The following is a 27,768-nucleotide window of genomic DNA, read 5'->3' as shown; positions in this document are numbered from 1 at the left end:
ATGCTAACAACCCAGTTATAGTCATAAGATGCTAAGGAAACCGGAAAGATGAAAAGACGAGAAGGATAATTAGGTGGTTTGACATTCTAGAGCAGTGATGGTGAAGCTTTTTGGAACCAAGTGCCCAAACTGGAACGCGCCCAGGTGCGCACACCAGAACACTGGAAACCCAAAGACCAGCTGGCTGGCGCGCGCATGCCTGTTTTTCAGACCGGGTCCAGAAACAGCTTGGAAAACAGCCTGAGTTTTGGCTGTTTTCAGGCGCTCCAGCACCCGCGAAGACCAGCTGGCCGGCGAGCTGGAAACCAGAAGAGCAGCTGGCGACAGCACACGTGCCCGCGGAGAGGGCTCTGTGTGCCACCTCTGGTATGTGTGCCATAGGTTCGCCATCACAGTCCTAGAGCGTAGACAGTGTTGTGGGAATTTTGTTTAGCAGAGGGATGCCATGGGGGGGGAGGGGAAACTGTCTTTGCGTCTGGTTGTTTTGGCATGCAATTGCTAGACTAGAGCATAAACAGCAATCAAAGGAGGCTGGACTTAATTCCTTTGTGGCTACGTAGGGATTCTCGGCTGATCCCTCTTTTCACTCCACCCTAGGTTCTGCCACTCCTTCTCCTATACACAGAGGACAACTTCAAATCCTCCGAGGGCAACAAAACACACACCTATGGAATAATTGCCGGGAAATGCAGGAGAGCCAACAGACATGAGTCCCAGCAGCCAGCTTGTTTTCAAAAGCAAGTTTCTAGCCCTCATGGTTCAGATAGATCTGAAAGCAGGTGCGTAGATTCAAAACCTCACGTGGGTTGACCCTTATTTCAAGTAGCAAAGAGGGAGGGGCAGGGGTGAAATTCAAATTTTTTCCCCTACCAGTTCTGTGGGCGTGGCTTGGTGGGCCTGGCAGGGGAAGGATACTGCAAAATCCACATTCCCACCCCACTCCTGGGGGAAGGATAGTGCAAAATTTCCATTCCCTCCGCACTCCTGGAGGGGAAGGATACTGCAAAATCCACATTCCCTCCCCACGCCTGGGGGGGAAGGATACTGCAAAATCTTCATTCCCACCCCACTCCTGGGGGAAGGATACTGCAAAATCCCCATTCCCTTCCCACTCCTGGGGGAAGGATACTGCAAAATCTTCATTCCCACCCCACTCCTGGGGGGGGAAGGATACTGCAAAATCCACATTCCCACCCCACTCCAGGGGAAGGATACTGCGAAATCCACATTCCCTTCCCACTCCTGGGGGAGAGATATTGCAAAATCTCCATTCCTACCCCACTCTGGGGCCAGCCAGAGGTGGTATTTGCTGGTTCTCGGAACTATTCAAAATTTCCACTACCGGTTCTCCAGAACCTGCTGAATTTCACCCCGGGGGTCGGGGGTGGAGTGGGGGAAAGCAGAGAGATATTTTCTTGCGAGTCTTGCTGTTTTGTCTGCGCCCCCCGAGCCGGGCCCCCTGCCAGAAAATGAGGGGGAAGGGCCATCAGGACTTACCCCGGGAGCACCGGCTTCCCTGACTCAGCTCCAGGAGCCAGAGGCAGGCCAGGTGGAGAAGATAACGAGGCCTCCGTCCCCTGACTCTTCCCCCCCCCCCGACTATGCCTCCAGACCCAGCTGATGGCAATCAGGCCTGGCTGGACCCTAGGTTTCGTAGGCAGGAGAGGCAGGAACAACAGAAGCAGGGATAGGGCAGGCCTAGGAAGTGCTGAGTCATGGAGCCACACCCCACAGGATATAAAAGCAGCAAGGGCTGCTATGCCTCTTCGTAGCAGGCGAATCAACTGCTTGACTAGAGCTGAAGTACTGTTTGTTGACTCATCGGCATCCAGGGAGATAACAAAGACACTTGGCAGATGCTTGCTAGTTTGCTGCCAGAGCTAATAGTGTCGGCTAATTAAGTCATCGCTCGGACTGAGGCGAGGGGGACAGAACACTTGCGTTGAAAACGAAGGCATCCTTTCCAACTTCCTTACCTGCAATCATGAGCAGTTTCTCTAGGTCCTTGATGAGGTGGATTTGAAAGACAGCACCAATCCCGGGGACGTGCGTTAAGGAATTCTTTAGCACGTTCAGGGCGTAAAGTCCTTCCTCAGCGCCCACCAGGACCACCTGTCCCAACCGGATTGACAAACACATCCATGCATCAAACAAAGGCATAGAAAGGAGGCCCAAAAGGTCAATGCAAAACATTTTGACCCAGCAAGGAAATTGGACTATTTTAGACACCTGTTGGGGTCTGCCAGCAACCTGTGGAGCTGGTAATTGAGTCAGTGATGAGGCTGAGGAAGAGCATGGGCCATTCCTGGAGGCTGGGGAAGGCCCAGATGAGGGCTCTGCATCAGAGGCAGCGGTAGGGCCAGGGCCATCTGGGAGTGATGTGCGGACTCTGGAGCCTCCAGAGGCTGACAGTAGTGAGGCAGAGGAACAGGAGGAGCCTGTTCCTAATGCATGCATGAGGAGAGCTGCCAGAAGGCAAGAGCAGCTCAAGCAAAGAGGACGACTTGGGAGTAAGGCCAAGAGATGATTAGCCCCTCCCATAAGGCTTAAAAGACCAGCAATGGCGTTTGGGCTCTTTGCCGGAAAACAACATTGATAGCTTCGTCTTCTTGCATTTCTTTTGTATCTGTGTCTTCTGAACGTTTGCCAAGAAAGGCCTTTGGCAGTTTGCCTAATTGGACCAATGTTGGGGATAGGACTGAGGAATTTGTGTTGGGAGGAATTTGCTTTAATTTAGTTGGACTACGCTGAGAATGAAGTAATTCTCAGCTGTTCAAATAAAGTGTCAAGCAGCAAATTTAATACCCTGTTTCCCCCAAAATAAGCCCCAGTTAAGATTGTCAGCCAGATGGATGCATTTAGTACCATATTTTCCCCAAAATAAGACCCAACCGGAAAAATAAGTCCTCGCATGATTTTTCAGGATGCTCGTAATATAAGCCCTACCCTCAAAATAAGCCCTAACTAGAAAATAAGCCCCAGTTAAGATTGTCAGCCAGATGGATGCATTTAGTACCATATTTTCCCCAAAATAAGCCCCAGTTAAGATTGTCAGCCAGATGGATGCATTTAGTACCATATTTTCCCCAAAATAAGCCCCAGTTAAGATTGTCAGCCAGATGGATGCATTTAGTACCATATTTTCCCCAAAATAAGACCCAACCAAAAATAATTCCTAGCATGATTTTTCAGGATGCTTGTAATATAAGCCCTACCCTCAAAATAAGCCCCAGTTAAGATTGTCAGCCAGATGGATGCATTTAGTACCATATTTTCCCCAAAATAAGCCCCAGTTAAGATTGTCAGCCAGATGGATGCATTTAGTACCATATTTTCCCCAAAATAAGACCCAACCGGAAAAATAAGTCCTCGCATGATTTTTCAGGATGCTCGTAATATAAGCCCTACCCTCAAAATAAGCCCCAGTTAAGATTGTCAGCCAGATGGATGCATTTAGTACCATATTTTCCCCAAAATAAGCCCTAACTAGAAAATAAGCCCTAATGTATCTTTTGGGGCAAAATTTAATATAAGATCCGGTCTTATTTTCGGGGAAACACGGTACATAAATAACATTTGCCAGTTATTCAAAACTTAAATGGTCTTCACTGTTCAGGAGCCACAAAAGTTGCCGCGGGCATTAAAGGTGAGCTGAAGCCGGAGACCCCGTTACCTGATCGCTGAAGGGTAAAGTGCAGTTGATATCCAAACGGTCTTCGCCTTCCAGCTTCAGGAGAGAATTCCCAAGGAGTTTCTGTGCAGGAAGGGAGAATGGGAAGAGGTGGAGAAAAAAGATCAGTGGCTGGTCACAATTGCAATAATAATTCTCGATTTACAATCGTAGCGATTGCCCAAAATGATCACAGCATTGGAAAAATGATCCTGTAGCTTACAATAATAAAACACTAATCTCCACTCCTGTGGTGACAACCATCAATCAGATAAGCCAGAGTGGGATGGGCTCCAGGCCTGTTGGCAAATCCAGATCTTCAGCGCCATGTGAAAGGATAGAATAGCAAAAGCACTTAAGTCTTAAATACCGCTTCACAGCGCTTTCCAGCACTCTCTAAACGGTTTACAGAGTCAGCACCTTGCCCCCAACAATCTGGGTCCTCATTTTACCTACCTTATAAAGGATGGAAGGCTAAGTCAACCTTGGGCCGGGCTTGAACCTGCAGTAATTGCAGGCTACTGTGTTCTTAATAACAGGCTTTTACCAGCGTGAGCTAAACCGGCCCCTTGGGGATAGGGTTGGGGATAGGACTGAGGAATTTGTGTTGGGAGGAATTTGCTTTAATTTAGTTGGACTATGCTGAGAATGAAGTAATTCTCAGCTGTTCAAATAAAGTGTCAAGCAGCAAATTTAATACCCTGTTTCCCCCCAAAATAAGACCCAACCGGAAAAATAAGTCCTCGCATGATTTTTCAGGATGCTCGTAATATAAGCCCTACCCTCAAAATAAGCCCCAGTTAAGATTGTCAGCCAGATGGATGCATTTAGTACCATATTTTCCCCAAAATAAGCCCTAACTAGAAAATAAGCCCTAATGCATCTTTTGGGGCAAAATTTAATATAAGATCCGGTCTTATTTTCGCGGAAACACGGTACATAAATAACATTTGCCAGTTATTCAAAACTTAAATGGTCTTCACTGTTCAGGAGCCACAAAAGTTGCCGCGGGCATTAAAGGTGAGCTGAAGCCGGAGACCCCGTTACCTGATCGCTGAAGGGTAAAGTGCAGTTGATATCCAAACGGTCTTCGCCTTCCAGCTTCAGGAGAGAATTCCCAAGGAGTTTCTGTGCAGGAAGGGAGAATGGGAAGAGGTGAATAAAAAAGATCAGTGGCTGGTCACAATTGCAATAATAATTCTCGATTTACAATCGTAGCGATTGCCCAAAGTGATCACAGCATTGGAAAAATGATCCTGTAGCTTACAATAATAAAACACTAATCTCCACTCCTGTGGTGACAACCATCAGTCAGATAAGCCAGAGTGGGATGGGCTCCAGGCCCGTTGGCAAATCCAGATCTTCAGCGCCATGTGAAAGGATAGAATAGCAAAAGCACTTAAGTCTTAAATACCGCTTCACAGCGCTTTCCAGCACTCTCTAAACGGTTTACAGAGTCAGCACCTTGCCCCCAACAATCCGCGTCTCCTCATTTTAACCGTCCTCGGAAGGACGGAAGGAGGAGTCAACAACCATGAGCTGGTCAGGATCGGACTGCCGGCAGCCGGCAGTCAGCAGAAGTAGCCCGGGGCGCTGCATTCTAACCACGGCGCCACCACGGCTCATAATAAAATAAATACACGTCTCTAGCCGTTATTGAGGGACACGGTGGCTCAGGGGCTAGGACGTTGAGCTTGTTGATTGAAAGGTCGGCAGCTCAGCGGTTCGAATCCCTAGTGCTGCCGTGTAACGGGGTGAGCTCCTGTTACTTGTCCCAGCTTCTGTCAACCTAGCAGTTTCGAAAGCAGGTAAAAAATGCAAGTAGAAAAAATAGGGACCATCTTTGGTGGGAAGGGAACAGCGTTCCGTGTGCCTTTGGCGTTGAGTCATGCCGGCCACATGACCACGGAGACGTCTTCGGACAGCGCTGGCTCTTCGGCTTTGAAACGGAGATGAGCACCGCCCCCTAGAGTCGGCAACGACTAGCACATATGTGCGAGGGGAACCTTTACCTTTAGCTGTTATTGGAAAAATAGCTAAGCAAAGGTAACAACAGAAAATAAGGATGTTTGGTTCTTTACAGGTGGTTTGGTTTTGCAGCGGGACGACATTTTGCTGCGAGACAAGCAGAGGCTGGATTTGAATCCTGAAGGAGATGGTTCGCGTAGACATATCGGCTCTCCCTAGGAATCTCCCTAATAGAGGGAGAACATAGATAGATCTAACGCCGACTTGCAATGCAATAGGACATGTGGGATATCTTTAGCTTCCTCATTGCCACGTGTACACACTCGTTTAGCTATGGGGGTGTTATCGTACCTGCCCCGCAGGAGTGCCAGAGTGAGGATATTAAGCCTGGCTCTAAAAAAACCCCGTAATAATGCTATTTTACTCTTAGGAAAAGCCAGGTCTTTCCGATACTTTGCTGGTTCCCGCCTCCACCCATATAATCCGATTTCTGCTGCCTGGAGAGATATCTTGTAACGTTCTAGCTGGAACTCCACGTCTCTTATTAGCCCAGGTTAATAAGCACCAACGGTCTGTTGGAAATCTCCAGATGTACTTGGAAGGCCCGTTGGAAATCATTTCTAGTTTTTTTAGTGCTCGGAGACGGGAGCGTAAAAGCTACAGAGGCTCAGTTAATTTTTTTGATAAGCCTGTTGAGCAACGAAGGCCCTACTAAGAAGCGGAAGGATTATATATGCACTGCTGGGCTTCCAGAAAAGCCTGGGTTTCATCTGCGCCGGAGATCCATCGCAGTCAATCGAAGTCGCTGTAATTGCATTTTTTTTAAAGCCTGCCTGAGCTCTTCGTTTGTGAGAAGTGCACTTGACGTGAATCGACAGAGCTTTTTTTCTGCAGAAGGCATTCAGGAACAGGAAATTTTGACTGCATATTTTTTTTTTCTTTGGTTTCGGAGATGAAAAGTCATCCGTAGGGAACTGAATCTGAGCCAAGGATTTTGATTTAAAAAAAAATCGCTCCCGGCTGAGCGATCAAGGACCGGAGAGCCATTTGCAAAGAGAGAGCCCACTCCCCGATTAAGAATTTCACCTTAAAATCCAAGTTTGCCTCACTCTCTTGGAATTGAGGTGGGGGGGACATGGGCTAGGCAGCCATCTCTGCTTTGGCTGAGTCATCTTTTCTTTCTTTCTTTCTGTATTTCTTGAAAGGATTCCAACTGACCCATCCCACACATTTCCTTCCTTCCTTTTTTCTCCCCCTCTCTTCTTTCCCCTCCCTCCCTCCCTCCTTCTTCCTTTCTTCTTTCCTTTCTTTCTCCTTCTCCCTCCTTTTATTTTCTTTCCCTTTTTCCTCTCCCTTTCTCTCTCCATTCTCCCTCTTTTTTTCTTTCTCTCTCCCTCCCTTTTTTCTCTCTCCTTCCTTCTTTCCTTTCCTCTCCTCTCTCCCTCTTCTTCTCCCCTTCCCTCCCTTTTCCTATTTCCCCCCCTTTTCTTTTTATTTTCTTTCTCTTCCTTCTCCTCCCTCCCTCCTTCTCTCTCCCCTCCCTTTTCTATCTTTTCTCTTCCTGTCCCTTCTTCCTCCCTCTCCCTTTTGCTTTCTCTCTCCTCTCCTTCCTCCCTTTTTCTCTTTCCTTCTATCTTGATCTTTCTCCCTTTCTCCTTCCTTCCTTTCTTCTTCCCTTCCTTCCTTCTTCCCTTCCTCCTCTTTCTCTTTCTCCTCCTTCCTCCTTCTTTCCTTCTTTCTTCCCTTCATCTCTCTTTCCCTTCCTTCTTCCCTTCCTCCCTCTTTCCCTTCCTTCTTCCCTTCCTCCCTCTTTCCCTTCCTTCCTTCTTCCCTTCCACTTTCCCTTCCTTCCTTCTTTCCTTCCTCCCTCTTTCCCTTCCTTCCTTCTTCCCTTCATCCCTCTTTTCCTTCCTTCCTTCCTTCTTCCTTCCTCCTCTTTCCTTCCTTCCTTCTTCCCTTCCTCCTCTTTCCTTCCTTCCTTCTTCCTCCTCTTCCCTTCCTTCCTTCTTCCCTTCCACTTTCCTTCCTTCCTTCTTCCTCCTCTTTCCTTCATCCCTGTTTTCCTTCCTTCCTTCCTTCTTCCCTCCTCCTCTTTCCTTCCTTCTTCCTCCCTCTTTCCTTCCTCCTCTTTCCTTCCTTCCTTCTTCCTTCCTCCCTCTTCCTTCTTCCCTTCCTCCCTCTTTCCCTTCCTTCCTTCTTCCCTTCCACTCTCTTTCCCTTCCTTCCTTCTTTCCTTCCTCCCTCTTTCCCTTCCTTCTTCCCTTCCTCCCTCTTTCCCTTCCTTCCTTCCTTCCTTCCTCCCTCCCTCCCTCCCCGTTTCTCACCTCCCTCTCCTTCCCCTCCCTCCCCTTCCCTCTTCCCCTCCTTTCTACTTACAGCATCGGCTTCTGCCTTTTCTCTGGAAACTCTTCCTCCAGCCACGGTAGATTCTAGGGCGTTCACCCAACGCTGCTTATCCGGAAAAGTGGGCGTCAGCAAATAGAGCGTCCGGCCAGGCCAACAGGTGGTGTGGGGATGAGATTCCAGCTTCAATATATATGGCACATCTAGGTGGCCAGCAGGCAGAACACACAAGAGGCAAACTGGATTAGGGAAGACCCAGCCTTCTTTTGCTGGCTCCTTTCTCTGCTGGTAGAGCAGAAGTGCACCAAGCAAGAGGTCGAAAAACTGAAAAAGTTTAACCCGAGTAGACAAACTTCAGCATTAATTGCCCCACCCACGGCGCTAAGGACCCCACAATCCTCCTCCTCGCACTGATGATGTTACCTAGTTGGGTAATGACATTTCTCCAAGAAATGCACCAAGCTCAGAGAGCACCAAAAACTCTAATAGTTCAACCCTGATCTACAAATATTTTCTACTGATATACCCTCATTGCGCCCAGAGAGAGAAATATCTGTCTCTATCTGAGATCGAACGCGCAGCCTCCTGATTATGAGGCGAGAGCTTCGCCTAGTGGTGGGATTCAAGTAATTTAACAACCGGTTCTCTGCCCTAATGATTTCTTCCAACAACCAGTTTGCCAAACTGCTCAGACAGTTAACAACCGGTTCTCCCGAAGTGGTGCGAACTGGCTGAATCCCACCACTGGCTTCACCCCTAGGCCGCGGCACCACTCTCTCTCTCTCTCTCCATCAAGATCCTCCTCTCTTATTCTCTACACCGCTTTCCTGTTCTCAAGGCAGCTTCCGCAGACCCTGGATTTTCCCATCCAGCCTCACCTGTCTTGGCTGTATTTAGAAGCTCGGTCGCTCCCACGGCTCCATGGACAGTAACGTCTCCATCTGGAAGGCACAATTCAAACTCTTCCACGGGCCGTTGTCCAGCTTTGGAAAATGATAAAAAAAAAAAAAAGGGGAGAAATGAAAGGGCAAAGGAAGCGTAATGAGGAGAGGGTCTTTACCCGGTAAAAGGCTTCAATCTTCAGGTCGCTGGGAAAAAGGGGGAGGCGGCTTAAAACTCAGGCGTGGCATCGCCGCGGGAAAAGAGCCTGCCGATTGCTCAGTAAAGGAAATTAGCAACAGCAGCACATCGTCCCTGAAAGGCAAGCTAGCTTGAAATGGCCCAAACGGCAGGTGGTCCTTGACTTACGACCGCAATCGAGCCCAAAATTTCTGTTGTTAAGTGAGAAATTGGTTAAGTGAATTTCGCTCCATTTTGTGACCTTTTTTACTTATTTTTTGGCCACCTTTGTTAAGTGAATCCCCTGCAATTGTTAAGTTAGGGTTAGGGTTGTCACCGGGTCACAACATGGGATCACGTGACTTTGGGTAGAATGGGACAGGTCAACTCCGCATGGCCAACTCGCTGCACGAGTTCACAACAGTTCAATTTAATTCTTTTAAACAGTTCGATTTAATTCTTTTAAAATAGTTAAAAGATATGGAACATTTTGGCTGTTCACATTTTCATTCCGTCCCTCCTTTAACATCCTTTTAATGATTGAATTCCGCTATTTTTTGGATATTATTCTAACTCTTGTCCCGTTGATGGGTTGGCCGTGGCGGGTTGGCCACGTGGCGAACTGTCCCATGGGGAGCTGGCTGGGGCGAAGTATCGCCGACCCGATCCTGGGACGCCGCATCTGTCATATGAGTCAGTGGCCAAGCGTCTGACTTTTGATCACGTGACCACGGGGGGCACGCGGCAATGGTTGTAATTGTGAAAAACGGCCATTAAGTCACTTTGTTCAGGAGTGCTGTGGTCAATTCGGAAGGACACTAAATGAATGGCCGTAAGTCGAGGAACTTTGTTGTATTTCATCCATGCTCTGCCTTTCGGATGCAACAAAAATCAGCAGTTATGGAATCCAGAATGCCCCCAGAGGGGTTTCCCCTCCCCCAAGATGAATGAATTAAATATATTATGATGGAAGAGGAAGTACACAGCGTACCCCTTGTTGACCATGTTGACCGTTGTTGAGCGTGTGCAAATTAAAGCAAAATACTGCAAATAATAAAAGGAAGCAAAATAGTGCAAAATAAAAAAACAGATCCCCTCTTCCTCTCCCCTGTGCATCCTGCTCCCCCCACCCCACCCATCTCTTAATCAATGTTTTCATTGTTTATTGTTAATGTTCCACTGTTTTATTCTCATTAGATTTACATTTTTTTAATAATTTGAGTTTTTTAAAAAAATAAATAATCTAAGTTTCGATTGTTGTAAATAAAACAACTGAATTGAATTCATTGGGTGGCAAAGGAATTCCGTCAATAAATAATAATTGAATGACTCCCCCCCCCAAAGGTGAAAGCATTTTGAAGAGAGACATCCTACATTGTTATAGGGGGAAAGCTTGTTCATTTAAAGGGCCCCCCAAAACCATAACCACAGGGATTCAAGTAGCCTCTTTTCTAACCAACCAATTTGATTAAGTGTCGCAAACTTTCATGAGTTGGCAGTTCACAAGTGGTATTCAGCCGGTTTAAACAGGTTCGGACGAACTAGTAGTGACAACCTGCCCACCCACCCAGGCGCAATCCCGTCTTATATCACTGTTGTGGTCCGCCAGCAACCTGCGGAACTGGCAACGGAGTCAGACAGCAATGAGGCTGAGGTGAGGCCAGGGCCATCGGGGAGTGAGATGCGGACTCCAGAGCCTCCAAAGGCTGATAGTAGTGAGGCAGAGGAACAGGAGGAGCCTGTTCCTAAAGCACACATGAGAAGAGCTGCCAGAAGGCAAGAGCAGCTCAAGCAAAGAGGACGACTCGGGAGTAGGGCCAAGAGATGATTGGCCCCTCTCATAAGGCTTAAAAGACCAGCAATGGCGTTTGGGCTCTTTGTCGGAAAGCAACATTGGTAGTTGCATCTTCTGCTTCGTCTACGTCTTGCGTTTATTTTTGTGACTTCTGAATGTTTGCCAAGAACGGCCTTTGGCAGTTTGCCTAATTGGACCAAGGTTTGCGATAGGACTGAGGAATTTGTGTTGGGAGGAATTTGTTTTAATTTAAGTTGAAAGATGCTGGGAATGAAGTAATTCTCAGCTGTTTGAATAAAGTTTGTTTGTTTTTTCACAGACTGAGTTTCCTACTACCCACTTGGGCCTGGGTTACAACAGCTGTGTTTTTGACACTGCACACATGTGCAGACGGCGCAAGCGAGCGAGCAAAGCCTACATGCTCACATTTCCGGTGCTGGGTGAAACTGGTTGCTACAATATGTGAAACCCACCTCTGTTGCAGTTGGTTCGCTGGAAAAGATGCTACCAGAATCTGTTGTGACTCCGGCTCCCGAGCCTGTCCTCATGGAGGAGGATGACTCTGAGAGTGAGGGGGAGGAGCCGACAAGGCCTCCCTCTCCAGATCCCTCCTTTCTGGCAACGCCTCAGGTGCCAGTTGAAGGCCAGGAAGAAGGTGTGTCGGAGCCCCCACCAACAGAGGGTGAGGAGGATCAATCTTGGATTGATCCCAGGCAGCGTCGGAAGGAGAAGCGTGCGCAGCAAAGGAAGAGGTGTGGCAGGCCCAGAGAGTGCCGAGTCACTGAGCCACACCCCACAGGGGATAAAAGCAGGTGGAGTTGTTTTGTAGCCCCTGTGACGGACAAAAACTACAAAGCATGAACTTCGGATTGGTTGTTTTTGAGTTAAGGCCTGGACTGTGTGAAGGAATTAATCTGTGTACTCTTGGCTGCCCTGGCAACGGCCTACAGACAAGTGGACTCCCGTCTCTGACAGTGATAAGGAACTTGGCAGGCATTTGAACTGTAGCTGCCAAGTCTTTTATCCACAAAGGAAATCCAGGTCGGTTGTAGAATAAATGACTGTTAGACACTTGTTCCTACGTTCTTCTGTGTGAGGTGGGGAGGGGGACAGAACAGGAATCCTTTTTGAACCTATAGTAGAAAACGGTTTCCCCGCTCTCCCGAAGTAAGAGGTGGATGGATGGTTGCGTCAGGGAATACAGGGAAGCTCAGGATGGAGGGGAAATTTATATATATATATATATTACCTTCTCTCGTTTCCGTGTCGTAAACAAGGACTTTAGTTCCTTCTAGAACGACGTACTTCCTATCCCAGCCTTGCTGGCCACGTTTATTATTTCTGAAAACAGAGACGGGACAAGGCTCGGTTAGAAGTTTCACGCCAAGATTCTGGATCGAGCTGGAAGTTGGGACGACGCTACGGGGGGAAAAAAAGTCAGCGAGAGAAAACAGTCCTCCGCGGCTTCAGCCTGTTCAGCGCAGAGACTCACGTTTATACCTGGGCACCTTCATCCATCCTTCCAGCCGTAAAGCGCTGCCGGGTTCTTTTAGCTGCAGGCCAGGAGAATTCAATTTATCCCGGCAGAAGACTTCAGAGAAGTGGGCGGCATATTCAGCCGGCAAGCCACAAGTGGCCGGCAAGCAGGCGGAACATTTGGGATGGCACATCATTTGGCATTCTTAAAAAGAAAAAAAGAAAAAAAGGGGGGGAGGGGGAGAAGGAAGATTAACAGAGTTGGAAGGGACCCTGTAGGCCATCTAGTCCAACCCCACTCCACCCTGCCCCAGCTGGAGACCCTAAACCCATGATGGTGAACCTATGGCACGCAAAACCATGTCTCTTGGCACCCATGGCCTTGCCTGTTTTGTCTTCCGGTTTTCTGGTGTGCATGCACACACAACGATCAGCTGTCCTGACACGCATCAGTGCTGAAAACCGGCGCACGCATGTGCGCCAGCCAGCTGATTGTCGGGTTTTGATACGCGTCAGAACCCAGAAGTTCATCTTTTCCGGAGCGCAGCATCAATGAGGGCGCGTGCGCACACATGGGCAATGTTTCCGTGCGACCTTTTCGGCACTCAGTGCTGAAAAGGTTCACCATCACTACCCTAAACCATTTCTGACAGGTGGCAGCCCAGTCTCTTCTTGAAAACTTCCAGTGATAAAGCTCCCACAGCTTCCAAAGGCAACTTCTGTTACATTGGTTGATTGTTCTGTCAGAAAATTCCTCCTTATTTCTATGTTGAATCTCTCCTTGGTCAGTTTCCATCCATTCTTCTTTGTCTGGCCTTCGGGTGCTTTGGAAAATAGCTTGGCCCCCTCCTCTCTGGGGCAGCCCCTCAAATATTAGAAGGCTTCAGCCCTCAGCATGTGAGGACTTCAACTCCCAGGATTCCTCGGTCACCACGTATCAGGCCCCAAACCAGGAATGACTCATGGTGATTCTTCCAAGCTGAGTTCCTTTATTGTGTCACTCCTGTAGACAGAATCTTGCCAGACTAAGGATTCAACTTCATTCTGGGGAATTCTGAGAATTGAAATCCACACACCTCAAAGTTACCAAAGGTTGAGAAACAGATCTACTAGCCTCCACAAGAATCAGCTGAGATACTCGGGGATCAGTAAGGCCAAATGAGTCCCAATTAGCTCTTGCTTCAGCTATAGACTATTACCGTATTTTTCAGAGTATAAAATGCACTTCCCTCCACAAAAAAAAGGGTGCGACTTATATATCAAATGTAGCCCCGCCCACCTGGAAAATGAGGCGTGCAGAGGTGGCAATAGGCTATGGCAATCCCTGAACCCTGAAACAGCTGATCTTCAGGAGGCCGATCCAACCGACAATCAGCTGCTTGTGCTAATCAGGCTGTGCTGAAGCTGAAACGGGCTGTTTGCTGCAAGGAGGCAAGTTGCTGGGAGGCAGATTTTTTTTTTCTTGTGCTAATCAGGCTGTGCTGAAACTGAAACTGAAACAGGCTGTTTACTGTTTGCTGCAAGGAGGCAAATTGCTGGGAGGTAGAGGCAGATTTTTTTTTTCTTGTTTTCCTCCCCCAAAAGGTAGATGCGTCTTATAGTTTGAAAAATACGGTAATACGCATTCCAGATTCCCTGTATTTTTTAAAACTGGGCACCAAAACGATGTGGAAATACACAGGACTTATTTTCAGGTCCATACAAAGCCTCCCATCCCTCCTCCTCCTCATGACATCTTTCCTGATAAAAAACATCTCTGGATCACCTGCTCAGGTACCCTTCTTCAGCTCGCCATTCCTGCTTACCAAGACATTTCGAAGCCTGGCGTCCAAAGTGCACAGTGTCTAAGCAAACGGCACATTTGGTAGCTCTCATGTTCAGTCCCACGTTGAAACGGTGAGGAATATTGTGATGCATGCGTTCTTTAAGGCGCCGATTAAACTCTAGGGAAAAGAGCGCGCTTTTATTAATCGGGAAACCAGACAAAGGTCCAGTTTGCATGAAAAGATGGTTTGGCAATTCTCTCTCAGACCCTCCATCTATCTATTATCTATCAATTATCTATCTTCAATTACCTATCTATCTAATCCATCAATGATCTATGTATTATCTATGTATTATCTATCAATCTATTATCTATCAATCTATTATTTATCTAATCTATCAATTATATATGAATTATATATCAACCTTTTATCTATCTAATCTATCAATTATCTATCAATCCATCTAATTATCAATTACCTATCTATTTATCTATTATCTTTCTATCAATTATCTATTATCCATCCATTATCTATCTATCCTATCTATCTATCTAATCTATCAATTATCTATGTATTATCTATCAATCTATTATCTATCTATTATCTATCAATCTATTATTTATCTATCTAATCTATAAATTATCTATCTATTATCTATTATCTATCAATCTATTATTATCTATCAATCTATTATTTATCTATCTAATCTATCAATTATCTATCAATCTATTATCGATCTAATCTATCAATTATTTATCTATTATCCATCCATTATCTATCTATTCTATCATCTGTCATCCATTTATCCATCTATCTATCCATTTCGACCTTTATCCGTCTATCTGCCCATTCGTCCATCCTTCCATCCAATGGTGCTTGGGTTTCGAACTGCCCACTTTCCGGTCGACAAGCCCAGCATCTTAACACCTAGGCCCCGTCATCCCTCCTGCCTACCCTTAAATGCAAATAATTCCGACGGTATCTGAATTTTGTTTTCACAGTAAAATACCCTCTTGTCGTCAAAAACAATTTATAGCTGAGGTCTGCCCTTGCTTTGGAAATAATGAGGAAAATCTACTTTGGGTAGCTTGGAAATGGGGTGTCACATTTTGGGGGGGGCACTTTTTAAAGCAGCTATGTCTCCCCCACCCCACCCCCGGAAACCGCCATGAGATCCTGAGAAAATATAGCGCTGCCTTAAAGAATCGCAGAAGGACCTTCCCAGCCTGACTTCCTAACAGGGCTTGGAAAAGCCAACCCAGGCAAATCAGAAATTTGAGAAGTAAATGGGAAATAAAGGTGTTTATTGTGGGGGGGGAAACCCCTTCTATAAAGAACAATGGAGGTGTGATTCAAGAGCAGCAGGACTCAAACAGGACTTTACTTTGGCAGCTGATGCAAAGTTTGGTAGAGAGTTAGTTAACATGTGGATATTGTTCAGATTTGGAGAACTCTGGAATTAAACGTCCTAGACCTGCCAGTTAGTCATTTAACACCTCTACAAACAAAAATCGTGATAATTGGTGCTTAAACAAAGCTCTGGGAGTTCTCACAATTTCAAATTAAGGGCCTCTGTGGCTCAGACTGGTAAGACAGTCTGTTATTAACATAGCTGCTTGCAATTACTGCAGGTTCAAGCCCCACCAGGCCCAAGGTTGACTCAGCCTTCCATCCTTTATAAGGTAGGTAAAATGAGGACCCAGATTGTTGGGGGGCAATAAGTTGACTTTGTATATAATATACAAATGGATGAAGACTATTGCTTGACATAGTGTAAGCCGCCCTGAGTCTTCGGAGAAGGGCGGGATATAAATGCAAATAAAAAAAAATATAATTATCTCAGTAACGGTTAGCACTCCTGTAAGGTAAACCTTCATTAGTTCCCAACAGAAGCCTTTCAGAAAACAATACAATGAAGTCGTAACTCGGGGGGGGGGGGGGAGGGGTGTACGGGACTGAAAACTGGGGTGGGGGGGTGGGGTCTCCCGTTCGCACTCCTGGGCAGAACAGGACAAAAGGTCTTGGGTCACATGACTGAATCACATGGACAGATAGGGGAGTCAAAGTCAAAGACGTTCGCTGGGACATTCAGGTCTTGGTCACATGACCGAATCACATGGACAGATAGGGGAGTCAAAGTCAAAGACGTTCGCTGGGACAGGACGACACCCAAACCCTACAAGGAAAGACGGAAGAATCACACAGAGAAAAAGATACGTTGGCGATGGCGTAGGGATTCTCGTCCACCTGCGTTGAGGATCTGAGCACTATGTGGCTTTTGGAGATCAAGCATTATGAGCCACAGTGTTGTGCCTCGCCTGCCCCCCTCTCCTCAGCCGGGCCCCTCCCATCTCCTGCTATCTGAGCCAGAGACTGATAGTGAAGAAGAATGGCCTGGCATGCCTCCAGCCCCCAGCCCTGGCACCATGCCCGGACAGACTGAGCAAAAAAACCTCCCTACAGCGTGTGAGCATGAAGCCAGCCACGAGCTAGAATTGCCGGCAGCTGAGGACAAAAAGACACAGTGGACAGATCCCCGCTTCCGGAGAATGGAGGTGCGACGTCAGCAAAAGGAAGGGAAGGGCAGGCCTGGATAAGTTGCTGAGTCATGGAGCCACACCCCATGGCCTATATAAAGGATCTGCTTTTTGGCATTCCTTGAGTCAGGCAAAGTCTCATCTGGTTGCTGAAGTCACACCTTGGATTCCTGCCTGCCCTGAGAACTCTGACAGGAATTTGACAAAGCTGCAGAGGCTTCGTGGCCACGCTTGATACAGACTTCCCAGACCCGGCCGTCAGGAGGAGTGGGACACGACACACAGTGGCATCAGTGATGCTATTCAGCAAGTTCAGACCAGTTTGGGCAAACCGGTAGTGGTGACCTGCGGGTGGGCCGGACCACCGGCCCCGGCGCTCTGATGTCCTATTTAGCCATGTTTTCTAAGCCGCGCGCATGCGTGCAAGCCATGGAAGGCCGCGTGCGCTCACATTTTCAGTGTGCGGCAAACCGGTGGTAAAATTATGTGAAATCCACCTCTGGGTGGCCTACTGGTTAGAGTGCAGTACTGCTGTTTACTTCTGCCGACTGCCTGCAATTTGGCAGTTCGAATCTCACCAGGCTCAGGGTTGACTCAGCCTTCCGTCCTTCCGAGGTCGGTCAAATGAGGACCCAGATTGTTGGGGTTTGCAAGAGGCTGACTCTGTAAACAGAGCGGGCTGTGAAGCACTGCGAAGCGGTATATAAGTCTAAGTGCTATTGCTTGGAATCTACGGAGGGAAGGGGAGCTGATCTTGGAATTCGGATCCTAATTGGGCTTTGAAACTCATTCCAGTCTGAAGCTGTTTCAGCTCTGCTGATGTTTCTCTATTTTCAAGCAACCAACCGATTGCCACCTTTAGGGACCTCCTAAACTACAGTTTGTTTATACTATAGGCCTGCAGCGCCCAACCTTGGCAGCTTTAAAGACTTGTGGACTTCAACTCCCAGAATTCCCCAGGCCGGATGGGGACAATTTCATCCAATTGCATTGCCAGGTGCTCCCACCCACCTCAAGGACCCCAAGCAGCTGTCACCGTGTGGATGCCTGGTTCCCATAACAAAATCGACAGAAGTGATTGGTGGACGTAACGAACTGTGGGCAGCCCTTGGGGGAAAAGGGAGGATTAACTGTGCTTGCTTTTGCACAGGGAATCGCAGAGCTGGCTTCGCTTCTTCCGTGCCAATGTGGATTTATTCAGTAAAGTTTTATATGCTCTTGGTAAAATAATGTTTCCGGAGTTTCTTTTTCCGGGTTCGCCAACTAGACAGCTGACGTTAAGCCAGCTCAGAATAAACCCAGGTTTATGTGGCAAATGACTTGCATTTATGACGCTTCAAGTGTCCCAAGGTCATGCGATCGATCCCCTTGTGCGACCTTCCGACATGCAAAGTCAAGAGGGAAGCCAGGTTCATTTCACAATTACTAACTTAAAAACCGCAGCGATTCACTTAACAACTGTGGCAAGAAAGGTCGTAAAGGCGGGGCAAAACGCACTTAAACAACTGTCTCGCTCAGCAACGGAAATCCGGAGCTCCATGGAAGTCGTAAGTCGAGGGCTACCTGTATTTGGTTTTTTTATATCTAGGAATTTTTACGATTAGCCTGGCTTTTGTCTGTTGCTAAACCAGGGGTCTCTAACCTTGGCAACTTTACGACTTTTGCGAAATTCAACTCCCAGAATTCCTCAACCTGGCTGAGGAATTCTGGGAGTTGAAGTCCAGAAAGTCATAAAGTCACCAAGGTTGCAGACCCCTGTGCGTAAACAGTCCACGTTTTCACGACCTGCTGGCTACACTTCGATCCCACCTCGCTGCTATGAGGAAGCCGGGTGCCATATGCAGTCGGAAGGGGTCTCCAGGTTGTCTTGGGCCAGAACCCCTCCAGAAGCCAACCTCAGCCCCCACCCCAAGCCTTACCCTCTGGCGTGGAGGCCTCCTTTCTGCGGCTGGAGGGAGGTGCCAGCAGGCTGATGGGCGTGGGCTGGTGTTCTGGTGACCGAACTATGGCAGACATGATGATCTGCTGCCTGGCCGTGGCAGGCGTAGATGGGTGAGGGTGGTCTGTAATTTTCCTATGGGCAGCTACGGACACACATAAATAGTTAGTTAACTCCTCCTCCGAGCGGGACCAGGAAGAAGAAGAAGAAGAAGAAGTAGAAGGAGCAGCAGCAGCCGTGGTTCTACGGAACCGTTAGAATGACAGCATGCAGCCTTGTTTCTTATTTTTAAAGTTTTGGATGGTCAACAGCCAACGAGGGGGTGGCGGGGAAAGGGGGAGAAGAGAGAAAGAGAGAGAGAAACAAAAGACGTCAAGGACGAGACGGAGTGGGGGGGTGGGGGCGCTCGGGACTGCGAAGGAAAACCAAAAAGACCCCTCCTCTTGCTCGAGGCGACTTTTCAAGCGTTTTTGTCCCCCCCCCCCCCGTACCTTCCTCCCGAGCCGATCGGAGCTCGATGCGCGTTTTCTGCAGGGCTTCCTCCAGCTCCGCCGAGCGGGCTTTCTCTTTCTCCAGCGCCACCTTCAGCTCATTGTACTGCAGAGGAACCTGTGTGGGCAAAGAAGGGTCCTCTTTCCGTCGACTAAACAGGCCCTAGCAACAGAAACACACAGACAGCTCCTAACTCCTGGTCAGTGATGGTTGCCTCTGAGGGGGAAGGGAAAGCTCGCTAATTTCAGACCAGAGGGTCTCAGGGCCTCCTCTTCCTCCCCTCCTCTTTCTCCCCCTCCTTCTCATTTCCTCCATTTCTCCCCTCTTTCTCCTCCCTTCCCTTCCCCTCCTCTCCTCCCCTTTTCCTTCTCCCCTCCTCCTCCTCTCCTTCCCTCTTCTTTCTCCCCTCCTCTTCCTCCACTTCTCCCCTCTTCCTTCTCCCCCTTCTCCTTTCCTCCACTTCTCCCTCTTTCTCCTCTCCTCCTTCTCCTCTTCTTTCTTCCTTCTCCCTCTTCCTTCTCCTCCCTCTTCCTTCTTCCCTCCTCTCCCTTCTTCCTTCTCCCCTCTTTCTCCCCTCGTCCTCCCTTCTCCTTCTCCCTTCCCCTCTTCCTTCTTCCTCCTTCCTTCTCCCTCCTCTTCTCCTCTCCTCCTCCTTCTCCTTCTCCCCTCCCCTCTTCTTTTTTCCCTCCCCTTCCTCCACTTTTCCCCTCTTTCTCCTCCCCTCCGCCTCTCCCCTCCCCTCTTCTTTCTTCCCTCCTCTTCCTCCACTTCTCCCCTCTTCCTTCTCCCCCTTCTCCTTTCCTCCACTTCTCCCCTCTTTCTCCTCTCCTCCTTCTCCTCTCTTCTTTCTTCCTTCTCCCCTCTTCCTTCTCTCCTCCCCTCTTCCTTCTTCCCTCCTCTCCCTTCTTCCTTCTCCCCTCTTTCTCCCCTCGTCCTCCCTTCTCCTTCTCCCTTCCCCTCTTCCTTCTTCCCTCCTCTCCCTTCTTCCTTCTCCCCTCTTTCTCCCCTCGTCCTCCCTTCTCCTTCTCCCCTCCCCTCTTCTTTTTTCCCTCCTCTTCCTCCACTTTCCCTCTTTCTCCTCCTCCTCTCTTCTTTCTTCCTCCCTTCCTCCACTTCTCCCTCTTCCTTCTCCCCTTCTCCTTTCCTCCACTTCTCCCTCTCTCCTCTCCTCCTTCTCTCTCTTCTTTCCTCTTCCTTCTCCCTCTCCTTTCTTCCTTCTCCCTCTTCCTTCTCTCCTCCCTCTTCCTTCTTCCCTCCTCTCTCTTCTTCCTTCTCCCCTCGTCCTCCCCTCTCCTTCTCCCCTCCCCTCTTCCTTCTTCCCTCCTCTACCTCCACTTTCCCCCTCTTTCTCCTCCCCACCGCCTCTCCCCTCCCCTCTTCTTTCTTCCCTCCTCCTCCTCCCCCCAATTGCTTGGTCAAGCATTTTAAAAGATAATTTCTCCCCCAGCTTGGCCTGTCTCACAGAGATCATCACCCAGGCTAACAAGAAGAGGAAACCGGACAGCCACTTGTCCGGAATGGTACAGTTAGTCCTCAACTTATAACTGCAATTGAGCCCAACTTTTCCGCTGCTAAGCGAGACAGCTGTTCAGGGAGCGTTGCCCCATTTTAGGACCTTTCTTGTTGCAGTTGCTAAGTGAAACATTGCAGCGGTTAAATGAGCCACACGGTTGTTAAGCAAATCTGGCTTTCCCATCAACTTCACTTGTCCGAAGGTCGCAGCAGGGGATCACATGACACCCCCGGGACGTAAGTACAAGTCTGTTGCTAAGCATCTGAATTTGGATCATGTTACTCTTCATAAGTGTGAAAAACGGTCATAGGTCACTTTTTTCACTTTGAATGGTCACTAAGCAAACTGTTGTTTAAGTCAAGGATCACCTGTCCACAAGGCAACTATAGAGGCCAGGGTCCAAAGATAGAATTTAAGGAACTTTTGAGGGGTGGGGGGAAATCCAGTGGGATTTGGAGGCCATCTGGAAGCCCCCTTCATTCCCCCCGTCTTAGAATTTCAGACAGCAAGCCACTGCCTCCTGCCTGCTAGTTTTTTGGGGTTTTTTTTTGCGTTCATATATTTTCCACACCTTTTTCTTCTTGGCTGGCTGGTCCATCTTCGCTTGGAGGAAATCTATAAGCTTGGTTTGTTGGGAAATTGTGCCTTCCATTTTCACTTTTTCGTGGGAATACAGGACCTTTGCAACACGAAAAGGTGAGGGCAGAAAAAAAACAAAAACAAAACCAGGAATCATCACGAGTGTTCAAATAAACCCGAGCGAAACGGGTTAAAAAGGGAAATCCATAAAATTATCCCCGGGTCTGCACAACACTTTATTCTCTCACCTGAATATTTTCCAGCTGGTATTCCAAATCGCTCCTTTCGGTCTTCAAAAGATCGGCCCGGTCCAAAGCCTCTTGCAGGCCTTGAGTCAGCCGGAAGATGTGGTTCTTCTGCAAATCCATTTGCTGCTGCAGCTTGGCTTGCTGGGAAGGAGACAAAACCCAGGACGGCTATGATAAAATTGTATTTGGAGGGAGGGAGGGAGGATTAAAAGAAAGGCAGAAAGGAGAAGAATCGAAAGAGAGATTATGAGGGAGGGAGGGAGGAGATGGGAAAGGGGGGAAAAGGAGGTAGGTAGGTCTTGAGTTTAAGAAGAAAATAGGGAAGGAAGGAAGGAATGAAAGAAGGAAGGAAGGAAGGAAGGAAGGAAGGAAGGAAGGAAGGAAGGAAGGAAGGAAGGAAGGAAGGAAGGAAGGAAGAAATTGAAAGTGATAAAGATAATTAAAAGAGAAGAAGGAAGGAAGAAGAATTGAAAGTGATAAAGATAATTATAAGAGGAAGGAAGGAAGGAAGATAATTAGAAGGAAGAAAGGAAGGAAGGAAGGAAGGAAGGAAGGAAGGAAGGAAGGAGAATTGAAGGTGATAAAGATAATTATAAAAGAGGAAGGAAGGAGGGAGGAAGGGAGGAAGGAAGGAGAATTGAAGGAGATAAAGATAATTATAAGAGAGGAAGGGAGGAAGGGAGGAAGACAGAAAGAAAGGAGGAATTGAAAAAGAGAAAGAGAAAGTTTATAAGGGAGGGAAGGATGGAAAGGAAGGCGAGAAAGACAGCAATGAGAAGAACTGAAAGTAACACAGAGAACGATTGTAAGAGAGGGAGGGAGGGAGGGGCCATATTTTGGGGTTAGATCAAAATTTAAACTAACGTTTCCCGACTCCAGAGACTTTTAAGATTTGAAGACTTCTATCCCTCCGTCCCCCCCAAAAAAAGTCTTCACCACTCAAAGGCTGCCAATCTGAAAACCAACGCTTGAAAACCCCAGCTGGCAAGGTAAGATCCAGGGGGAAGCAAATCCATTTCGCCAGTTTCAATCTCCCAGAAAGGAGTCACAGACATTCGGGTAGGGAGCAGGGGACTTACCTCTTCCAGAAGCCTCTGTTTGAGTTCGCGTTCCGTTTCAAGCTTCTGCTGTAAGCTCCGGGCATTCATCTCCAGCATAGCGTGCTTCTTCTCCAAGTCGTTTAGCTGGTTAGGACAGGGACGGGTTTAACGGACGCCGCCATGAAACGCCCGTCTTTTCTGAATCTACTCGTTTCTCTTGCCCTCCCACCCCAACTCCGACTTTCTAAATCTTTGACTTACAACTGTTGTGTCTCGTCCGATCTCACCACAGCCGGGGCCTTCTTATCTGCTTCCGAACACGGAGAAATGTCCTAGTATGCCTCCCGGCCCCAGCCCTGGCTCCATGCCCAGACAGGCTGAAGAGGAGGAAGTATCTCCAGCTCCCAGCTCTGGCTCCATGCCCAGGCAAACGGAGCAACTAGACCCCTCCCCCTCCTCCACAGCATGTGAGCCTGAGGGAGGTCAATTGCCAACAGCTGCAGACTGGAGTGACCCTCGCGTCAGAAGACTTGATAGGCGGAGGCAACAGAAGGAAGGGAGGGGCAGGCCTGGATAAGTGCTGAGTCATGGAGCCACACCCCATGGCCTATATAAAGGATCTGCTTTCTGGCATTCTCTGAGTCAGGCAAAGTCTAAACATATCTTGCTGAAGTCACTTTCTGGTCTCCTGCCTGCCCTGAGGACTTTGCTAGGACTTTGGCAGAGCTGCAGAGGCACGCCTGATTCGGATTTCCCTGACCCGGCCGTCAGCGGAGGAGTGGGACACGACAACAACAATAATTCGTTTAGTAACCATCAGCCTCCTGCTTGGGAATGCCTTGCCCGTTAAAAGTGGTGGGCGAAACCCCCCCCGGTACCAAATTGTTTTTGGAATGTTTCTGGTAAAGAAGAAGGTGGAATATTTAGCCTGTCTTCTACCTTTTAGCTGAACTGTGTACACCAGTGGTAGCCAACCTGGTCCCTACCGCCCACTAGTGGGCGTTCCAGCTTTCATGGTGGGCGGTAGGGGTTTTGTCCGATACTGAAGCACTTTCCTTTTTTTAAATTTAATTGACTTTTTAAAAAAAAATTCATAGCATTATTTAAAAACATTTTCATTAGGTTTTTCATAAAATTCCCTGTGACAATTTAAATTTCTGAAAATAGACTATTTGTATCACCCGCACATAAGTTTAGTTCACGTTATGTAAGTGAAATTAAATGGCGCTATAGTGCGACCGCAAACAAAAGAGCCTCGTCCCAGAATAGCTCGGCGTATCTCCCCCCACACCACCCAGCTGTAACAGACAAGCAGAGCTGGTAGCCGGCGCCCCCACCCCCAAACCCAATCCACGATGCGCGAGAGGACGATACACTTTATAAATCACCATTACTGTGGAACGGGTAGAAAATTTTACTACTGACAGAGATACAAAAGTGAGCGGTAGGTATAAAAAGGTTGACTACCCCTGGTGTACACCGTGACTACCGAAGATGAATGAACGATGCTGCTCTTAACAATCGGTTTACAGGGTTGTGAGTGTCCATCATGACAACGGGGGCTTTGCGAAGTTGGGATTAAAAAAAAGGGTACACGCCAAGCTGGGGTGGGCACCAGGGGTGAAATGCTCCCTCTTCTGACCGGATCTTGCGATCCGGTAGTGATCGTGGCTGGTGGTTCGGTGATCCGGTAGTGATTGCCGAACCACCGGCGACACCTGCAGCCCAGGTATCATTACTTCCTGGTTTCCTTTCCACTTATAAATGTTCTTTTTTCCTTTCCACTTATAGAAAACTCTTTTTTCCTTTCCACCTATATCTTGCTTGAGTGCCAAATAAAAGGAACCGAGCTTTCTGGGACAACATCAGCCAATACAAGCAGTCCTTGACTTACAACCAACGTTGAGCCCCAAATTTCTGTGGCTAAGGGAGACGGTTATTCAATGAGTTTTGCCCCCATTTTACCACCTTTCTCGACCAGGATGTTAAGTGAATCACTGCATTTGTTAAGTGAGTCACACGATGGTTAGCTGAATCTGGCTAAGCGACCAACCTTGTCAGACAGACTCTCAGCTTTGAGCTTCTGTTCCTTTAATGCTTGCTGGAGAGCCAAGATCTCTGCTTTATGTTCTTTAACCGCCAGCTCCACGACTTGGCGGGATTCCGTGATTCGCTGGTCGGCTCGCACCCTGTGTGAAAGAGAATAAGCACCGACTTTATACCACCCGTGCGGTCTGCTTCCCTTCCAGGATCCCAAGAAGGATGGAATCAGTAGGAAAGGAGTTTTCCGACAGCCAAACTCTTTCTTTTGAAGGCCATCATTCGATAGATAGATAGATAGATAGATGGATGGATGAATAGAGAGAGATAAATGATAGATAAATTGGTGATAGATAGATAGATAGATAGATAGATAGATAGATAGATAGATAGATAGATAGATAGATAGATAGATATAGATGGATAGGTAGATAGATGGATGGATGGATGGATAGATAGTGTAAGATATAAATGATAGATAAATAGGTGACAGATGATAAGATGATAGATAGATAAATGATAGAGAAAGAGAGAGAGATAAATGATAGATAAATAGGTGATAGAGAGAGAGGGATGGATGGATGGATAGAGAGAGATAAATGATAAATAGGTGATTGATAGATGATAGACAGACAGACAGATGATAGAGATAGATAGATAGATGGATGGATGGATGGATGAATAGAGAGAGATAAATGATAGATAAACTGATGATAGATAGTTAGTTAGATAGATAGATAGATAGATAGATAGATAGATAGATAGATAGAGATAGATGGGTAGGTAGATAAATGGATGGATGGATGGATAGATAGTGTAGATATAAATGATAGATAAATAGGTGACATGATAAGATGATAGATAGATAAATGATAGAGAAAGAGAGAGATAAATGATAGATAAATAGGTGATAGAGAGAGAGAGGGATGGATGGATGGATAGAGAGAGATAAATGATAAATAGGTGATAGATAGATGATAGACAGATAGACAGATGATAGACATAGATAGATAGATAGATAGATAGATAGATAGATAGATAGATAGATAGATAGATAGATAGACAGACAGACAGACAGAGTGGATGGATAGATAGATAAAGTAGATGGATCAATGATCGGACAGACAGGTAGACAGAGAGACAGATAGCTGATAATCTTTGTTGCTTGCTCTCAAATGTGTACACATGCATAACATACACATTCACATGCTATGTACATACATATGTATATATCTATACCCTAATATATAAATACATATAAATATTAATCACGTATCCATCCTGAATACGTAGTCGGAAGAGGAAAACTGAAAGTTCATAAGGTTGATCCTATACCGAACAAAACTGTGCCTGACTCTGGATGTTCTACTTTGGATACCTTCAGAAGGTAACAAGGAAAACAGGTGATGTAAAGAGGATGTGCAGCATCCCAGACAATCCTGGGGACCCTGCTCAAGCATCGCTTATATGCCATCTCCTGGATAGAAGGAAGTGAACTCCCCATAATCTTTTCTGCTGTCCTCACCACTCTCTTGTACAGCCTTCCTGTCCGAAGCAGTTAATACTTCCAAACCAGAATGTATATGCAATAGGACAGGATGCTATCCATCGCCCCTCTGTATAAAAAAGTGGTAAGCGGCAATTCGGTGCTTCTTCCTAGCTTTCGTACATCTTCTCCACACCTGCTCTGCTGAACGAGAACCAAGTTGGCACCGTAAGAATCCGGAAGGAAAAACGAGGGACAGATGGTGGTGGTTATGTGAGGGTGGCTGGCAAATAGTCAGTCTCTGCATCGCGACGTCATGCACTTGCATAAAGTTCTGTATATAGCCTATATGTTAATCAAGAGCCCAAGAATAAACGGGTTTAGAAAGCGAGGCTGGAACAGCCTGGCTTCCTGAAACTCTTTAAAACCTTTCCCCCGTCCCCTGTCCATGTTTCCTTCCTGAAAAAGTGACAGGAAAAAAAAAAAGTACTACACCATAAAGTTCACCCACAGAATGAGATTTTTCATTTTAAAACAGGGTCATGAAACGTCTGCAAGAAAGCAACCAAGCTCTGTTGTGTCTCGTCCTCCCTTCTCTCCTCAGCCGGGCCCCTCCCGTCTACACCCGGGCCTGTTATCAGACTCCGAGTCTGATAATGAAGATGAATGGCCTGTCATGCCTCCAGCCCCCGGCCCTGGCCCCATGCCCGGACAGGATGTCAGGAATGAACAAACAAACTTCACTCCTACAGCGTGTGAGCAGGGAGCCAGCCACGTGCTGGAATTACCGACAGCAGATTCAGCTGAAGAGAATTCACAGTGGGAGGATCCTCGCTTCCGGAGATCTGAGAGGTGACGCCAGCAGAAGGGAGGGAGGGGCAGGCCTGGATAAATGCTGAGTCATGGAGCCACATCCCACAGCCTATATAAAGGACCTGCTTGTGGCATTCCAACCTTGAGTCAAGCAAAGTCTCATCTAGTTTGCTGAAGTCACAACTTGGACTCCTGCCTGCCCTGAGAAACCTGGAAGGAATTTGGCAACGCTGCAGAGGCTTCGTTGCCCCGCTTGATACAGACTTCCTAGACCCGGTCGTCGGAGGGGGAATGGGACACGACAAGCTCAGAGAGCACCAAGGACCCCACAGTCCTCCTCCTCCTCTCCACAAACCCCACTCCCTTCTAGCACTGATGATGTTACCTAGCTGGGTCATGAAACGTCTGCAAGAAAGCCACCAAGCTCAGAGAGCACCAAGGACCCCCCATTTCAACTCTGAGCTACAAATATTCTACTTTATTGAATTCACTGTCTTCCTGAGGGTCTTGTGGATTTTAGCACAACGTTCTGTTTTTCAACTCCTTCTTTTTTCACTGTTTTACATTCACCCAAAACCTGAGCCAAAGAGAACAGGTACCTGCTTTGCTTCTCCGTGTCCAACATTCTCTGGAGTTCCCGTACGCGGCACTCAAACTGGGTCTTCTCGTCTCCCAGAACACTTCTCCACGCCTCCCACTGGCGCTCCTTCTCCAGGAGCTCGTCGTTCAGGGCCTCCAGGTCCATCACTTGCTCCTCCAGCATGGTACAGGTAGTCTTTAAGGCCTCCATGGTCTAAAAATAAATCTCCAGCAGATTTTTTTTTCCTCCCCCGTGAAGTTCAGCTCAAGAGCATAAACATCATCCCCTTTTAACGACCCCATAATCCCCTTGCTGGGTGGAGTTCTGGGCAACTGAATGGAGATGAGTGTTTACTGGCCGGATGCCTTTCCTGTCCCCAGTGCGGAGTTTTGTTCAGCAGATATATTCTCATGGTGCTGAGAAA

The 27,768-nt window shown here is 47.5% G+C and overlaps 1 protein-coding gene across 1 annotated transcript in view; it reads right to left on the bottom strand.

The window, feature by feature from the left end:
• The window catches only part of CIT (citron rho-interacting serine/threonine kinase), a 127,407-nt gene that overhangs the window by 13,363 nt on the left and 86,276 nt on the right, over window positions 1-27,768 (bottom strand). Inside the window, exons 26-39 of the mRNA XM_058158309.1 lie at window positions 27,364-27,557; window positions 24,479-24,614; window positions 22,465-22,569; window positions 21,386-21,526; window positions 21,130-21,237; window positions 19,045-19,207; window positions 18,534-18,698; window positions 14,117-14,254; window positions 12,336-12,516; window positions 12,085-12,176; window positions 8,860-8,964; window positions 8,015-8,184; window positions 4,718-4,798; window positions 1,977-2,112 (exon numbers count right to left, since the gene is read on the bottom strand). Of these exons, the coding sequence (XP_058014292.1) occupies window positions 1,977-2,112; window positions 4,718-4,798; window positions 8,015-8,184; window positions 8,860-8,964; window positions 12,085-12,176; window positions 12,336-12,516; window positions 14,117-14,254; window positions 18,534-18,698; window positions 19,045-19,207; window positions 21,130-21,237; window positions 21,386-21,526; window positions 22,465-22,569; window positions 24,479-24,614; window positions 27,364-27,557 (1,915 nt within the window). The remainder of the gene's footprint in view (window positions 1-1,976; window positions 2,113-4,717; window positions 4,799-8,014; window positions 8,185-8,859; window positions 8,965-12,084; window positions 12,177-12,335; window positions 12,517-14,116; window positions 14,255-18,533; window positions 18,699-19,044; window positions 19,208-21,129; window positions 21,238-21,385; window positions 21,527-22,464; window positions 22,570-24,478; window positions 24,615-27,363; window positions 27,558-27,768) is intronic.

This window comes from Ahaetulla prasina, chromosome 15 (genome assembly GCF_028640845.1).
Source record: "Ahaetulla prasina isolate Xishuangbanna chromosome 15, ASM2864084v1, whole genome shotgun sequence".
NCBI classification, from domain to species: Eukaryota; Metazoa; Chordata; class Lepidosauria; order Squamata; family Colubridae; genus Ahaetulla; species Ahaetulla prasina.
The sequence above is the reverse complement of the archived record's forward strand: the minus strand, read 5'-3'. Positions and strand labels throughout refer to the sequence as shown.